Consider the following 16,338-nt stretch of genomic DNA (forward strand, 5'->3'; position numbering starts at 1 on the left):
TATTTCAATGAAAAGAAGCAGCAAAGGACTGTTACCCAAATTATCATCACATAAAAGTGATTCTCTACAAATACATATTATATCTAAACTGAAAATAGAAGTTTCTGTGATTCTAACATAATTTTAAAAAGCTTTGATAACTACAGAATATGCATGACACGGAAGATTTCATTGCTAGAATTGATGATCTGAATAAAAAATCAAAGTATTTTATTCACTTACATAACTAGCATTATGCTTCAGTTCTTTTGCACGTGCTAAGGATACAGCATCAGAGGGCATTATATAGCTAGTAGCTTTCACTTTGTCCCAGGCTTCCTTATAAAGATTCTGTGGGGAAATAGAAAGTCTCTGTGAGTAAAAAACTTCTGGGAAATAACTGATGTCCAGTAATATATCCTTTCTGTTTTTACTTATACACTTTAACTATTACTTAACATGAAATAAACTAGTATGGTAGTTTAATCTTGATAGCACACATAAAAGTTGACAAAATGCTTTCCAACTAGTCTTGTCCATTCTCATAAAACAACTTTATTTGGTTCAGGTGCAGCTTTCTTCAGGGAATCCATTTATTAATGCAGGTATTTTGACAAAACTAGAACTACAGATGTAAAATATGCCCTCTGCCTGAAATGCAGTTACCTTCTCCATACTCAAACAATGCAGAGGGCTGTCACTTGACTTTGGAAGCTTATCTTCAACCAGAGTGAACAAGCAAAATAAAACAAAATCCCACAGATTAGCACCTCAAGAGGAAAAAAATGCAGAAACACTTACATTGCTAAAAAGATGTTTCAAATTTTGAACTCTTTCAGAATCCACTGTTTCAGTCACAGTTGTATACTTGTCCTTAGTTTTATGGTAATCTTCTTTGTATTTCACCTACAGGAAGATAGGAAGATAAATTTAGTGAACTTGTTTCGGTTCTCAGGAGTGAGAGGAAAAGCCTCAGCAGACAAAGTGGGAGACTCACATCACTGGCATTTATGCCACTTTGCACTGCAGTCACGTAGACTGGTGTATCAGTAACAACACCAAAGTTCTGGAAATTTTCTTTTCCTGCAGCTGTGTATTTTATCTGAGGAAACAGAAAAAAAAAAAATCATTCTGAAACTAAGTTCCCTGCCAGCTTCCTTTAAAATCAGTTCTGGACAACTGAAACCCAGGATTACAGTCCTATTATAACCAACTTAAAAGTGACAAGCCATAGAGAAGAAATACCTCTATACAGAAATACAGCAAATATGAACTAATAATGAAAATTGCTTATCATGTACAGCACATAGTAGGCTAAGAAAACAATCAGCAAGGCAACAGACTATTCTCCCAACATAAATATCTTAACTAAGCTGTCTTGTGACAGACCTGTACACAGAAAGGCAAAGTGTTATCTTCTCACTGTTAAAAAAACTCAGCTCTGCAGTTCTTCCATTCTCCTAGTTTTCCTGCTTCTCCAGTAATAAAAATTATTGTTATTCCACAGACTAAACTGCAAGACTGTATTATAATAATTAGAAAAAATATTTCTGATTTAGTAGGATTTACTTCATTCTGCTTTGGACTAGGACAGGTGTCAGTCACAGTGAATAGTAAATGGAAAAAAAGGTCTATTATATATATTTACTTGTTTGAGGAAAACTTGCTTACTTGGCTCTGGAGGTCATATGATTTTTTAGCATGCAGGATCTGTGGAGTATCCCAGACGTAGCATCCAATTCCCTTCAGCCAACTCAAGTCATCTTTATACACCACCTACATGGAAAAAAAATACCTAATCAATTAGGAAGAAATTTGCTCTCTGCTTGAGTAAGGCATTAGTATTTCTTCTCTATATTCACCATTTGCCACCTGTACGAAGTCAATGCACAACAATGAGGGCTCATTTAGAAATTATAATCTGTTTGGCAGTTTAAATGTGAGCAGACAATACCAGCCCATCTCACAGTTTGCCTGAATGATTTTTACCCACAGCATTTGCAAGGGAAAGTAAGCCAAATTACATTGTACTAAAAAGCCAGGCAATTAAAACCTCATTAAATTTTATTGGGAAAGTTTTTTGGCCTAAGTTGAGACACTGTTGACTATGTAATATGAAATTCAAATATTGTGCTTCAGTGTGCCAGGCGCTTAGTCACAGTGTGCCAGTCACTGATACAATCCCAAAAGAATGAAGTGTTTCAGGAGACTGGAAAAGCTTCTGGCTGCATGCTGTCCTTCATGCTGTCCTGGCTCCTGTGCAAAGTGCACACTGAGCACTGCAGCGCAGCAACATTCTGCCTGTACCACAGTACATCCACATCCACAGCAAAGATGCAATCTTTGGTACTATGCCACTAAGCAATCTAAGAACGTGGTTATTCATTTCATGTTTAAATACTACAGAAATACATGAAAGTATTTTATATTTAAGTACCTCAAAAATGGCATGAAAGGTTACAAAAATGTCAAATCAAAATATGAAATACATACATCACTCAAAATTTCCTGGGCCCTTCTGGCTTGAATAACATCATTTTCTTCAGGTGAACAATTCCACTGATGGAAGTAAGTTCGGTATTCAAGATCGCTAAGGATATACTGGCACTTCTTAGCTAGCACATGATTCATCATGTCACTTGGAATATGAACATTTGCTTTGGTGTCTTCATAATTCTTCCTATATGCCAACTAAAAAGGTAAGATTGAGGAAAAGGTGAGAAGAGTGAATACAGTGTTTTTCTGTATAATTTCGAATCCAATAGGCTACAGCTAATAGAATAATCTCAGGCATGTTTTCTGGATTTAGTGGCTAAAATCCCATGGGATTCAGTAGGACAAAACCTTAACTTAGACATTAATCACCATTTATTCTGATGAGGTGCTAGAAGGACACGAACAGTCTTCCTCAATTGCAGACTTAACAGTGAGTGTGAAAATTAACAAGACCTCAAGATAAAAAAGATATACATTAAAAATATGTTTTTAATCTAGTTACATCTCCCTGTTCATATAAAGACAGGATATTTGGGATTATATTAACTTTATACCCTGCATGACATGTTATATGTGCAGTGTTGATAATAATAAAACACCAACGTACATTTACCTTCCCAGTTCTTAAATTCCTATTTTAATTTTTTTTCCTAAGACAAAAGTATCCCAAGACATGTAGTATTTATTTCTTGCTGTTCAGATTCTTAAATTGAAATAGAAAAAAGTTATTTTTTCCTATTCTGGTATATCTAATATCTAAACAAATTCCTTCGTAATCTCTTAAAACATTTCAAGTTAAATTATTCACCATATACAAAATACCTTTCAGGAAACATAAGCATATTGAAAATACTGTTACTGATGTTAATTAGTGTGGCATTATTTATGCTTAATATGAGAGCTACATTAAAATAAGGAAAACTGAAATTATTACAGCAAGACTAATTCCTTACCGCGCTCCTTATTTTCTGGAATGCTAGCGAATGAACAACGCTGGGGAAATCACCAATCTCCTTCCCAGCCAGGTAATGTCCTTTCAGTTTCTCATATATTTCCTTATATTTAAGCTGCAAAATATTTTTGTAGAAATTTTAAAGTTCATTTAAACAAGATATAGGGAAATAAAAAAGGAAGGAATAGAAGAATGGAAGATTCACACTAACCTCGCTGTTTATGTAGTTTGCATGCTTGGCTCCAACAAGTGGAATGTATTTCTCATCCAAAGAATACCCAATGGGCTTGCTGATTTCCCAAGCATTTTTATAACGTTTCTAGACAAACAAAACACATACAAATTCTGAAAAAAAGTCCATTATATTTTCCAAGGGACCCGACTCTGCCATTTTTACTCACATGGAATATGACTAATATGACTACTTTTATAGAGTAGTTCCTTATTCCATGATTTATCCCAATAATGTAAATGCAGAATGTGCCTTTAGGAGATATAATTGGTGTAAAGCAATCAGAGTAAGTGTTCCATCTCAGAAAAGTACTGGAGTGGAAATTTGAACTGATCTCTGTTTTCTTCATTAAATTCACTTTCTTAAAATGGTGATCTGGCATTCAACATTTCCCATCCAGAAGAGTAATAAAAATATGCAAAATGTAAATATGAACTCTTGTTTAAAAGTATAGTATGGAATTGATAGTGATAATTTTATAGATACACGTTCAAAATCATGAAAAATCTCCAAGTAATACTCTTACATATTATAAGAGCATTAATTGTGTCAATGGCATTTTTCTAATATACCATATTTTGTTGAATATTAAATAAATTGAGACAAAATTATAAAACCCTGACTCATATGAATTAGTCACTTAAATTTTCAAAAATAGACATTTCCAACTAAAATTAGTGAGACTATTGAAAACTAACTGCTTAATAATGTAAATCACATGCACTTAGCTTCTCATAAAAAAGTAAATGCAAATTTTATCATTAGTCTAGGAAGATATTATTAAATGGAATTATAGAGAGTTTTTGTCATACAAATGCAGCTACTACTACTACTACTTCCAAACTCCCCTTAGCAGCACTTTAAGAACAATTTAGTGAGGAAAGAAATGATCCTTAATCTAATCCTCCAAACCAGAAAAAAATGATAAACAAAGATTAAATGGCATTCCCAGTGCCATCTACTAGAGTAATAACAGAAACAAAAATTCAACAGTATTCTGAACTCCAGTCTATATTCTGTTGCTTTCAAAACAAACTAAACCTTAGTTAGATATTTATCAAATCTTACATCACTGTACAGTAAGGACATGTCTCTGGCATGGTTCAGTGCAGGAGTATCATCAGATCCAATGTACTGTCCTTTCTCAAGGTTAAATGTTTCTTTGTATTTTAGCTACAAAAGAAAGAAATACTATGTTAATTCCACAGTAGAAATAAATTATCCCAACAGGTCCATGTATCAGAAGTAGACATTTATTTTCTTTTACATTATCATATCTTCAGTAATGCTGTATAGTATATTCCAACCATTATGGCACACAGGCAAATGTCATCAGTATGGCACATCACAAAATATGTACAGTATTCTAGTAAAATTAAGCATACTGATCAGCAATTACAGGTTAGTAGCCACACCATGAACTCCACTAGCATTGTACAACTAGCTGCTATTCGCCAAGAACAGGACTCAATTTTAAATTACAATAAAGAAAACCTATGTAAACTGTAAATAAGGGACAACCTATATCCTTCTACTGAAAAATGTAAAATTATTTTGTATAGCAATATAGTGTCATTCACTCATACAGATTCTTACCGAGCAACTTATTTAGATTTAGAACCTAGTAGCACACTTTAGTACTAGGTTAAGGGTTGTATTTGATGGTTTTAGCAGTCTTTTCCAAGAATGATTCCATGATTCTATGATTTACCCAAATAAAAGTCTATTAATAAAGAATGCATACGCACACACTCACACGTACCTACATACATACAGCTAAACTGAGTACAGTCTAGCAAAAGCAAGTAAGTCATCTACTGATTCTAATAATATAACAGTTTCAATGGAAAAAAAAATACATACATCACTCTGATTGACAGAGTTAATCTTTGCCAAGACAATGTCTGGAGTATCAACCACACTGGTATAATTGGAGAAGTTATCAAGGGCTTCTTTCGTATATGCTCTCTGCAAAGAGATGAAATATTTTCTTAAACACTGCATGAGGAAGAATAGCTAACCACATAGCTGCTAAAGCATTTTCTCTTACCTTATTTATCAGTTCTTGTGCATTCTTAACTTTCTTATGTTCTACGGAATCCAGAGGAATCCAACCACAGCCACGGAGCCATTCCAAATCAGATTTATAAATATTCTGCATTATAAAAAGTTACAAAAAAGAAAATAAATTATTGAATACGGCCTTATATAATATGGAAAATGCCCTTAGGCCAAACAAAGTGGAATACAGTATGCATATAAAATGACTTACATCACTTTGCAGATCATAGGCCTTCCTTGCCTGAATACAGTCATTCTGGTCAGGGTGGCATGTCCACTGGTGCAGGTATTGGCGGTAGTCAATATCACTGACCAAGGTCTGACACTCCTTGGCTGCTACAACTGACACCATATCTGGAGGAATGTGTATTTTGGACTTTGTTTTGTGATAATCTGATTTGTACAATCTGTCATTTTGGATCTCGCCGGCATGTTCAAACCACACCAGTTTCGGGTCATCTCTCATATTGGCGACTCCAACATAGTGACCTCTTTGTTTGACATAGTCAGCTTTGTATTTAAGCTGATGGAAGAGGAAAGAAATATGTAAATATCAACGCTGATTATATCTACTCTTTTTTTAACATGAGAACAGCTATGTTTCTGTCACTACAAAGAACAGATGAGACTGTGTTATTAAGACAGGGAGTTGTCAATTGCAGCCTTAGGTTGTCAGTACATGACCAGACAAAAATATTATAATACAAAAAGTAATAGTACTTCATATAGTATTTCCACGTCAAAATATATAATTTTCTAGATTAATATACTACCATTCTTCAGTAAGGAGTATTTTCAACACAAGAGGAAAGCCTTGCTAGAAAGCATTTACTAATAAATTCTTTTACTCTCAGTTTTACAACATATTTTTGTAATGCATTATTTAAGACTGTCTGAAGACTTTATCTTTATTTAAGATATTTACTTCAAATTTTTGATAAAATGTATTTTCAGTAGTTAACTAGCTGTTGTGTAACAGTTTCACCAACAACTATGCAAAAGTTTAAAATGCTATGTGCATATCATCTTACAGCTTTTCCAGGAGGAAGCTACCATAATATGCCAAAAAGTGAAATCACAGCTACATATTACAACCATAATATTTCTACAATTCTTTAAGATTTATAAAATACAGAAGTCCACATAGTGGATTTTGAAAGGACTGCTTGTGGAGAAACTAAACACGGAAAGGAGAATCTTACCTTTCAGCACCGATATTCATAAAAACCATAATATTAAAAATGTCTTAACTATTTAGAAGACGGTGAATTTCACAGGTCATAAAATGTCTATTGGATGTTATCGCTAATGCAAAGCCTTATATTTCTTTTTTTTTTTTTTAAAAAAAATTTGCAAGTTCTTTAACATTGCTAAATCTCAAGACACTTGCTTTTACTTGTGATGAAAAAAAATATATATATATTACCTCACTTTGGACATCATTTGAGTGTTTGGCATGACAGATCTGCACAGTATCAGGAGGTAAGAGGTAACCAGTGGCTTTTTCTTTCTCCCAGCTTTCCTTGTATAAATTCTGTGGAAAATAGAAGTGAGGAGAAATATGAAACGACTATAGTCACTGTCAATACTGTATATATATAACCAATGTTGGAGCATATGGGAAATGAATCCTTCCTTGAGGATGTTCTTAACAAGGCAAGTTTTCTAAATTCCTCAAAAGTATTATTAATGTGAGCAGAAACTCTTAGTTGATCAAGAAGAGAACATGTACCTGATTAAGAATTCTGGCTGCCTCACGAGCCATATCTAGCTGTGGTGTATCTGTCAGAGTATAATTTGACTTGACCTCATTCCACTCTTTGTGGTATTTTATCTGGAACAGAGAAAGAAATGAGTGCCTCACAACATCATCATAACACTGGGAAAACATTATTTCATGCATAAAATAATGCTAATTATGCATAAAAATGATTATTCAAGGCTATTAAATATGATACATTAAATATACATCCAATTTGATATTTTTTTTAAAAAGGAAGTTATACAAGAAATTACAAAATTTCTCAGAAAAATAAATAAATAAATAAATAAAACTTGTTTTAATGTGGCTGGATGGATAGGGATTGGAAGGGACCTTGACAGATCATCTAGTCCAATCCCCCAAGACTGAGAGAAGGAAGGGACTAGCAGAGCTAGCAGCGTCTTTTCGCATGCCTAGCAGTGATGTTGTGCTGCTTGAGGAGCTTCTTTCCTCTTAAGTGATGGAGATGAGTCTTGGTTCATCTTTATGTCATGCATTCACAGAATTCCCACAGTTGGATCCTGAATTCTTTTGCTATTTTTAAAATTTATTTTTACAGATCATATACTAGCGTGTAGATACACAGACCAAGTTAATAGCCTGACAACTTTTCAGCAAACTTACATCACTAAGAATTTCCCCGCTGTTCTTTGCTGTGATATAATCAACTCTGTCTGCCACCGGAGTAAATGGAAGAGTTTCAGCTTTTGTACGGTACTTTCTCTGTACAAGAGAAAAGATGAAACTACCATCAGATTATACTGGAATACATTACAGTTTACACATCAATTCTGAATATATGGAGAAGAAAACAAAGTTTACATGGAAAGAAAACTCTCCATACATGATGAATACTCTGGTAATACTCCAGTTGTATTTTCTATAATAATAATAATAAATGAAATACTGATGTATTTAACCATTAAAAATACTTAAAATTACAGATATCCTTGAGAAAATCTTAGTACTGAAAACTATTTTGTTACCTCACTCAAGAGGTCTCCAGCATATTTGACATGGTTTATTCCAACTGAATCATTTGGCAACCATCCAATTCCACGTAGCCATTCTAAATCAGACTTGTAAATTGCCTGGGAAAACAAAATAAGGTCCCTACTGTTAGCCACAACTCCCTGCACAATCCCATAAAATTCATCAATAATGGCATTTCCACCAATTAAAAGGAGAGCAGTAAATCCAACATCAGCACTATAGCTGAATTTAGCACACTTCAAACTTGGTGGTATATAACAGCGGCATACAGTGTGCATTCTAAATAAAGAGCAATGCCAAAGATTCCCACTGACCCCAGTTAGAGCTGAAGCAGACTAAGAAGAGACAATACAGTAATAAGTTCAACTTAAGACTAAGTTTTCATGTTAACTCACATCACTTTGAAGATCGTAGGCTTTCCTAGCGTGTATGACATCATTCTGATCTGGAAGACAGATCCATTGATGCAAGTAATGACGGTAATCAATGTCACTGACCAAGGACTGGCCATGTTTAGCTGACTGGATAGACAGCATATCTACTGGCAGGTGGCACTGTGTCTTCCATTTGGCAAAGTGTTTCTTGTATTCTAGTTCACTCTGCACCTTTCCTATGCCAAGGGCAAACTGCATTCTTGTATCCGCTTTTGCATTTGGAACTCCAACATAATGTCCTTTCTGCTTCTCATGATCCAGTTTGTATTTATACTTGGTAAAGAGCAAAAATCATCATTAGTGACAGTTATAATGAAATAGAATCACAGAGTCATAGAATATCCTGAGTTGGAAGGGACCCACAAGGGCCATCAGGTTCAAGTCCTGGTGCCACACAGGACCACACAAAAATCAAACCATATTTCTGAGAGCATTCTCCAAACACTTCTTGAACTCCAGCAGGTTCAGTGCCATGACCAATTCCCTGGGGAGCCTGTTCCAGTGCCCAACCACTCTCTTTGTGCCAAATCCCTTCCAGTAGACTTGGGCCTCTCAAGATTCGCAAGACCACTGAAAAATGTTTGAGAGAGGTCTCGCGATGCCATCAGCCAGCTCTCTGAGCACCCTCGGGTGAATCCCATCGGGTCCCATAGAGTTATATACATCCAGCTGGAGCAGCAAATCCTGCACAAGTTTGGGGTTGGCTGGGAGTTTATCATTACCACAGTCAAGGTCCTCCAACTCAAGGCAACTGGGGTCCCAGATCCCAACATCAGTGTTGAAGACAGGCCAAGGAGGCATTAAATGTCTCTGCTTTGTCTATGTCCCTATTTGTGAGGTGACCATCCTCATCAAGTGATGGACCAATGTTATCTCTGGTCCTCCTTTTGCAGTTAATTTTAAAACACCCTTTTTATTGTCCCCCACAGTACTGGCTAGCTTTCATTCTAAATGAGCTTTGGACACACAAAGTTTCTCCCCACAATGGCATGCAGCATCTCTGTAGTCCTCCTATGTCACCAGACCTCACTTCCAGTGGCCATACACTTCCCTTTTCTGCCCAAGCTCTACAAGAAGATCCCTGCTCAGCCAAGACAACCTTCTGCCCAACCCTTTTGACTTCTAGCATTTTGGAATTGCCTGTTCCTGTGCTCTTAAGAGGTGGTTCTTAAAAAGTGACCAGCCACTGATAGACCCCAACACCTTTAAAAGCTACTTCTCAGGGGACCTTGCTAACTAGTACCCTGCGCATCCTGAAGTCTGTTCTCTCCATATCCAGGGTTGAAGTTTTGGTGGCAGTTTTCCTCCTGTCACCGAAGGTTTTAAACTCATCTATTTCATGGTCACTATGGCCAAGATGGCCACCAATCACCACTTCACCCATGAGACCCTTAGAGCATGTGCTTTTAAAGCATGTGAAAAGCTAGATGCCCCTTTTTGCACTTACATCACTAGCAATTTCTCTAGAAGCTTTGGCTGACTTGATTGGGATTGCATCTGCTCTCAAATCATAACTCATCTTCACTTCATCCCAGGCTTCTTTATACAGTTTCTGAAAAGACAGCACAAAGTCACACATATGCTAAATACTCTAGCATTTGTCATTAGAGAAACACATACTCTACTGCCATTTGCTTGCTGAAACATGAGATATTTTTCTTGTGTTACCTCTCCTCCTCGCTATAAATACTGCTGTAAATACTGCCTTTCAGTACATGCCCAGTGCCTGTAACACTAGGGTTGCAACTTATACAGCATAGAAGGATGTTTGTAGAAGTTCAGAAAAAAATTATATGCCTTGGTCTCTCTTCCATTTCAACATAGTATTATCTCAATGGTGCATTATATTAATCATTTCTAAATATACAAGCATCTATTTTAAACTGTCTAAATACTTTCAAATGCTCCGCAGGGAGAAGGGAATGTTGAAAGCCCTGTATGAGGTCAGACTTCAAAAATACATGACTTAATCTTCAACTCTATAAGTAGCATCTTAGAATGTTAAAATTCACATTTTACTATTTTATTGAAATGTAGAAAATAGAATGATAAACGTACCTTGCTGTAATTAAGAGCATTACTCTTGGCTAGGGTGATTTCAGGTGTGTCTGGCATAATATGGATCATAGTCTTGTCCTTTTCCCAAGCTTCTTTGTATTTTGGCTGTTAAAATAGTTGATTTTAATGATATTTTAAATATGGAATTGCACCTGTCAGTAACATAAAATTCCATAAACCTCTCCTGAATTATCAGCTCCAAAACAAATGTCTCAAAAACAATTAGGCAATTTAAAATACCACTGAACAATTTTACATTTTAGCAGAGAGATTTCACTTTAACTGTTTATAGCTTCAAAATAATGAAAGACTTAAGAATGTTGTAACATACAATGCTGATTTGTTCGGCATTCACTTTAGCCAAAACAACGTCTGGAGAATCAACAATACTGGTGTACTTCAGGCTTTCAATAGGTGTGCGATACACGTTATCACTCAGGAGATCCTGGGCATTCTTCACTCTCTTAACATCTGGAGAGTCATTAGGCAGCCAGCCAATTCCACGGAGCCATTCTAGGTCTGACTTATAAACAACCTGTGTCAGAGATCAAATAAAACGCCTTGTTTAAAATGACTGTCTTCAATATTTTAAACTATACAAAGCAGGATATGTTTTAGAAAATGCCCAGTCAGCTAGACCTAGATTAATCCATTTTGTACATGAGAAATACTCAGTATCATAAGTAAGCCTGGGAAGCAGATTTTAAAAAGTTCATTTCTTAAGCAGCTTGGTCTAAACCTTATGAAATTAAATAGAGGAGAAACAACTCAACAGCATGTCGGTTATGGATGATAAAAGGAGTATTAAGAATAACCCCATTCTCTCCAAAATATTTATTCCTCCAGGAAATTTGACAAAAAGGAGATCAAAAAAAAAAAAAAAGGTATGAAGATACTGGGAAGTAGTGCTAACCAAAATAACTCCTTAAATGATATCAGGCAACATTGTTTACATTTTAATTGAGCAAATCCTTACACAAGAACATGAATCTCACCTCTGAAGCTCAAATGAAATAGAGGAAGAGTGTCTGTTCACTGATAAGCTGTAGAGCCAAGCAGAAAAACAGCTGCACTGTCTCCACATGTTTTTAAATCAGCCATTAAAACATCTTAGCTGCTATCCTACATAGTTTTCATGTTTATAAATTAATTTCTAAGCAGATTCAAATAAACAGAAGTAATTGAAGGCTTCTGATTACGAAGTACCAAAAATTATTTATCTCATAAGACACATCAAAGAAAGACAAATGCTTCATAGAGGTAAAATGAAAAACCAGAGAAAAGCTCTAAAGATAAAACCTTTCTGACTGTGTAATATCATGCAATTAAAATACTTAAATACACTAAATGAAAACATTGGTATCTAACACATCTTTGCAAATACGCACATCACTCTGCAGGTCGTAGGCTTTCCTGGCGTGGATCACGTCATTCTGGTCAGGCAGACAGGTCCACTGGTGCAGGTAGTGGCGGTAGTCGATATCGCTGACCAGCGTCTGGCACTCCTTGGCTGCCTGCACTGACAACGCATCAACAGGCAGGTGGACCTGGGTCTTTGAATCGTGGTATGCCTTCCTGTAAATGCGGTCGTTCTGCAGCAACATGGCACGTGCAGCAAACGACAGCTTGGGATCCTCCTGGGCAGTCTTGCACCCAATGTAGTGGCCTTTCTGCTTCTCATGAGCTTCTTTATACTTGTACTGAAAAACATCAAAAGAATGTAAGCAACTTCACCTTTCTGACCTGAATGCTACTGACAAAGACCCTCATCCTCCTAAGCTGCCAACCCTGTGACACGTTTCCCAGAGGTATTGCCTCAGTAAAGACCCAGCTCCAGGCCAATCAAAGGGCAATCCTTCAAGTGTCCCAAAATGGTGTTCCTCAAGGTATACAGAAATACATTTATCTTTTCTTAATGCTCAGAAGCAATGGAAAATGGTACTGAAGAGGAAACCTGCAAGAAGTAGTCTCTGCAAGAACACTCTGAGTGCCAGCCACATTCCACAGCTTTCTCTTTAAAAAGAGCAATGGTGGTGGTGATTACAAGAACTGCAAGTATCCAGCAGCAGCCACATCTGCGGCCACTGAAGAAGTATCAGAATGAGCTTTAAAATAGCAGAGGGCCACAAAACCATACACTGCTTCTAGCTGCTATGCTAGAACCTTTCACCCAACTCTGCCAAGTGGGATGTGGGAAGAGACAAGACACAGCAACCACATAAAAAGAAGACGGTACCTCACTAGCAATGTCTCTGGAAGCCTTGGCGTGTTTGATGGGAATGGCATCAGCTCTTATGTCATAGCTTTTTGCCTTGGCCTCATCCCAGGCCTTCTGATAATGTTTCTGCAAAGAAGATTAAACACTCGTGTTACTTCCAGTCAAGATTGTGATAGCAAGGACTTTATTACTACTTCTCTTGTGCTTAACTGCTTGAGTACTCTTGGGCACTTTGGCAACCACATTAGGTACTTCCAAGAAAGTGAGTGTAGGGAGAGAGCCTTACCTTTCTTATTACCTTTAGTTTCTCTTTTAACATATAAAAAGGCTGAAGAGAAACTAAAGTGCCTTCATCTGTCTGAAGGCAACCAAGCAAGCTCAAAAACATGAAAGCTCTGTCTTTATGGGCATCTTGGCCCACAGAGGCTTGGTCAGCACACCTGGACTTGAAGTCTTTAGTACAGCTGGGTAAATATCATGCTTTGTAGTTCTCTGATGACTGTGGAAAATCAGAGACTGAATGCTGTTGCTGGTAACACCACAACAAATTCAGAAAAAACAGTATTCAAGTCATAAGTGAGAAAAGAAAGGGGGGGGGGGGTTAAGGAGGAGGAGAGAGAGGAAAGTGAAATGTCTGCTGAAGGAACCTATGAAGTATTTTGCTCCTAATCCAATCACATTAGGAACTTCTGAACAATATTTTACATACATGGACATCAAGAACATCTTAGAATGAATGCAGTTTCTGGGCAAAAATTCTCAGCCGCTTCCTGCTGAAAATGCAAAATGGGAAATTGCTTCCAGTTTTACAGGATCCCCAGGGTTGGTTCCATAAAAATAGAGGGTGAATCAACACAAATCTGCAAAACATCCCAGAACTGATGAGTCTACAGGTTCCTTCAGCGACCTCATTGAAAATATTTGCAAGCTTTTCTCAAAGGAAGGAGAAGTCCTGCATAATTACATGCTGAACTTTTAATTTTGCTCACAAACACACAGCCTAATAAGTAAGGCATGCAATTCCATGAGTCCCACCCTTAGGAATCTGAAGAGTTTAGGAAAAAATGCACGTACAGAAATGTTCCACACAGGCAGTTCCATCACTTTCACATTCACACGGACTGTGAGAGATTATAACACCGATTCTAGACAAAAACCTGTGGTCTTTTTCCTTGACGAACATCTGGTATGTTAACAGTACATGCTCCTTCATTAAGGATACACTCTGCCCAGATGTTATCTACGGATTACGATACAACCACACCAGAGAACAGCGTTAGTGGATGCCAAACATTAGGGCAAAATCTAAAAGAGGTTAGGCCAAAAACTCTAAGACTCTAAGTAGGAACACCCTTAAGTTCATAACACTTTGCACACATAACGGTGTGGGTTCTTACGTTGCTGATGTTCTGAGCATTGACTTTGGATTGCAGCATTACGGGAGTATCAGAAGGTACGGAGACCTGCGTCTTATCTTTATCCCAGGCCTCACGGTACAGATGCTAAGGAGAAAGGAAGCATAATGACATTTCACTGGGGTATGAACACTGGCAAAACAAAAACACTCATGAGAATTCTTTTGTAATGTTGGTTCACATTGGTTTCAAATTAAACGTTCTCACGATACAATCTGCAGTCTCTGCCACTCAGAAATGTCATTGCACAAAGGAAAGGTAAGCAAAAGGTGAGCTTACATCACTGAGCTGCAAAGCATTGATCTTGGCCTGCACGACATCTGGTGCGTCAGTTATGCTGGTGAACTTCAACTCATCCGGACGTGTGCGGTACAGCCTGTCGTTCAGGATTTCCTGGGCTTTCTTTGCTTTAACCACATCCACGGAACCTTCTGTCAGCCAGCCAATGCCTCGCAACCACTCCAGGTCCGATTTGTACACGTTCTACAAATAAACCATGGGTTACCCCAATGCAGAGACAACTCTAAGTGCACAGAGCTTCCCCAAGCACAAGGCTTTCCCCAAGCTCCTTCTCCAACAGTCACACATCAACAGTCAGCGCTGAGACTGCAGGAAACCAATCCCTTCCTACTCACGGCTTTTGGTTGCTTTGCACAGCAGCACAAGTAGCCATCATTTAACATGCAGGCTCATCCACACAAATTCAATAAACCTTACCAGGACTGACCGCTTCTTCACAAACACATCCTTGACAGGATATTGGCACTCTCACAAACGTTGCCCACACACCTGACTGAAGGATTTTCACCACTCACATCACTCTGCAGGTCATAGGCTTTCCTGGCGTGGATCACGTCATTCTGGTCAGGCAGACAGGTCCACTGGTGCAGGTAGTGGCGGTAGTCGATATCACTGACCAGCGTCTGGCACTCCTTGGCTGCCTGCACTGACAACGCATCAACAGGCAGGTGGACTTGGGTCTTTGAATCGTGGTATGCCTTCCTGTAAATGCGGTCGTTCTGCAGCAACATGGCACGTGCAGCCAATGACAGTTTGGGATCTTCCTGGGCAGTCTTGCACCCAATGTAGTGGCCTTTCTGCTTCTCATGAGCTTCTTTGTACTTGTACTGAGAAACATCAAAAAAAAAAAAAAAAACACAAAAAAAAACCACATGTAAGCAACTTCACCTTTCTGACCTGAATGCTACTGACTAACAAAGGCCTTCATCTTCCTAAGCTGCCAACCCTGTAATAAAATTCCCAGAGATATTGCCTCAGTAAAGACAAAGCTCCAGGCCACTCACAGGGCAATCCTTCAAGAGTCCTAAAATGGTGTTCCTCAAGGTATACAAAAATTCATCTGGCTTTTCTTAATGTTCAGAAGCAATGGAAAATGGTACTGCAGAGGTAATCTGTCTTGCTTTGTAAGACCGCTCTGAGTGCCTGCCGCATTCCACAGCTTTCTCCTTAAAGTGTTTGGTGGTGGTGATTACAGGAATTGCAAGTACCCAGCAACAGCCACATCTGTGGCCACTGCCAAAAGCAGTTTTAAATTGTTTCTTGGTGTCTGGATGTTAACACTTCGCTTTTTAGCCCTCCTCTCAATCTCACAAACCTATCACACGGCATCCTACATGCAGAGCATTTACCAACAGGCAGCCTCAAGCTGTAGAAGAAAAGCACTCAGAAAGGGGTTTAAAATAACACAGGGGCATAAAACCCTACTCCGCTTCTAGCT

General features: G+C 37.7%; 1 protein-coding gene across 23 annotated transcripts in view; it reads right to left on the minus strand.

Annotated features, from left to right (window-relative positions):
- The window catches only part of NEB (nebulin), a 118,564-nt gene that overhangs the window by 46,656 nt on the left and 55,570 nt on the right, over window positions 1–16,338 (minus strand). For 22 of the 23 annotated variants that reach the window (XM_084288871.1, XM_084288872.1, XM_084288852.1 and 19 more), the window contains 24 exons: window positions 15,416–15,727; window positions 14,880–15,083; window positions 14,583–14,687; window positions 13,204–13,311; window positions 12,356–12,667; window positions 11,299–11,502; window positions 10,968–11,072; window positions 10,357–10,461; window positions 8,871–9,182; window positions 8,469–8,573; window positions 8,107–8,205; window positions 7,453–7,554; window positions 7,147–7,254; window positions 5,932–6,243; window positions 5,710–5,814; window positions 5,523–5,627; window positions 4,728–4,832; window positions 3,639–3,746; window positions 3,429–3,542; window positions 2,473–2,670; window positions 1,651–1,755; window positions 977–1,081; window positions 781–885; window positions 223–330 (listed from right to left, as the gene is read on the minus strand). In XM_084288871.1, the coding sequence (XP_084144997.1) occupies window positions 223–330; window positions 781–885; window positions 977–1,081; window positions 1,651–1,755; window positions 2,473–2,670; window positions 3,429–3,542; window positions 3,639–3,746; window positions 4,728–4,832; window positions 5,523–5,627; window positions 5,710–5,814; window positions 5,932–6,243; window positions 7,147–7,254; window positions 7,453–7,554; window positions 8,107–8,205; window positions 8,469–8,573; window positions 8,871–9,182; window positions 10,357–10,461; window positions 10,968–11,072; window positions 11,299–11,502; window positions 12,356–12,667; window positions 13,204–13,311; window positions 14,583–14,687; window positions 14,880–15,083; window positions 15,416–15,727 (3,651 nt within the window). The remainder of the gene's footprint in view (window positions 1–222; window positions 331–780; window positions 886–976; window positions 1,082–1,650; window positions 1,756–2,472; window positions 2,671–3,428; window positions 3,543–3,638; window positions 3,747–4,727; window positions 4,833–5,522; window positions 5,628–5,709; window positions 5,815–5,931; window positions 6,244–7,146; window positions 7,255–7,452; window positions 7,555–8,106; window positions 8,206–8,468; window positions 8,574–8,870; window positions 9,183–10,356; window positions 10,462–10,967; window positions 11,073–11,298; window positions 11,503–12,355; window positions 12,668–13,203; window positions 13,312–14,582; window positions 14,688–14,879; window positions 15,084–15,415; window positions 15,728–16,338) is intronic. The other variant, XM_084288865.1, reaches the window with a different exon arrangement.

This window comes from Netta rufina (genome assembly GCF_964035555.1).
Source record: "Netta rufina genome assembly, chromosome: 6".
NCBI lineage: Eukaryota > Metazoa > Chordata > Aves > Anseriformes > Anatidae > Netta > Netta rufina.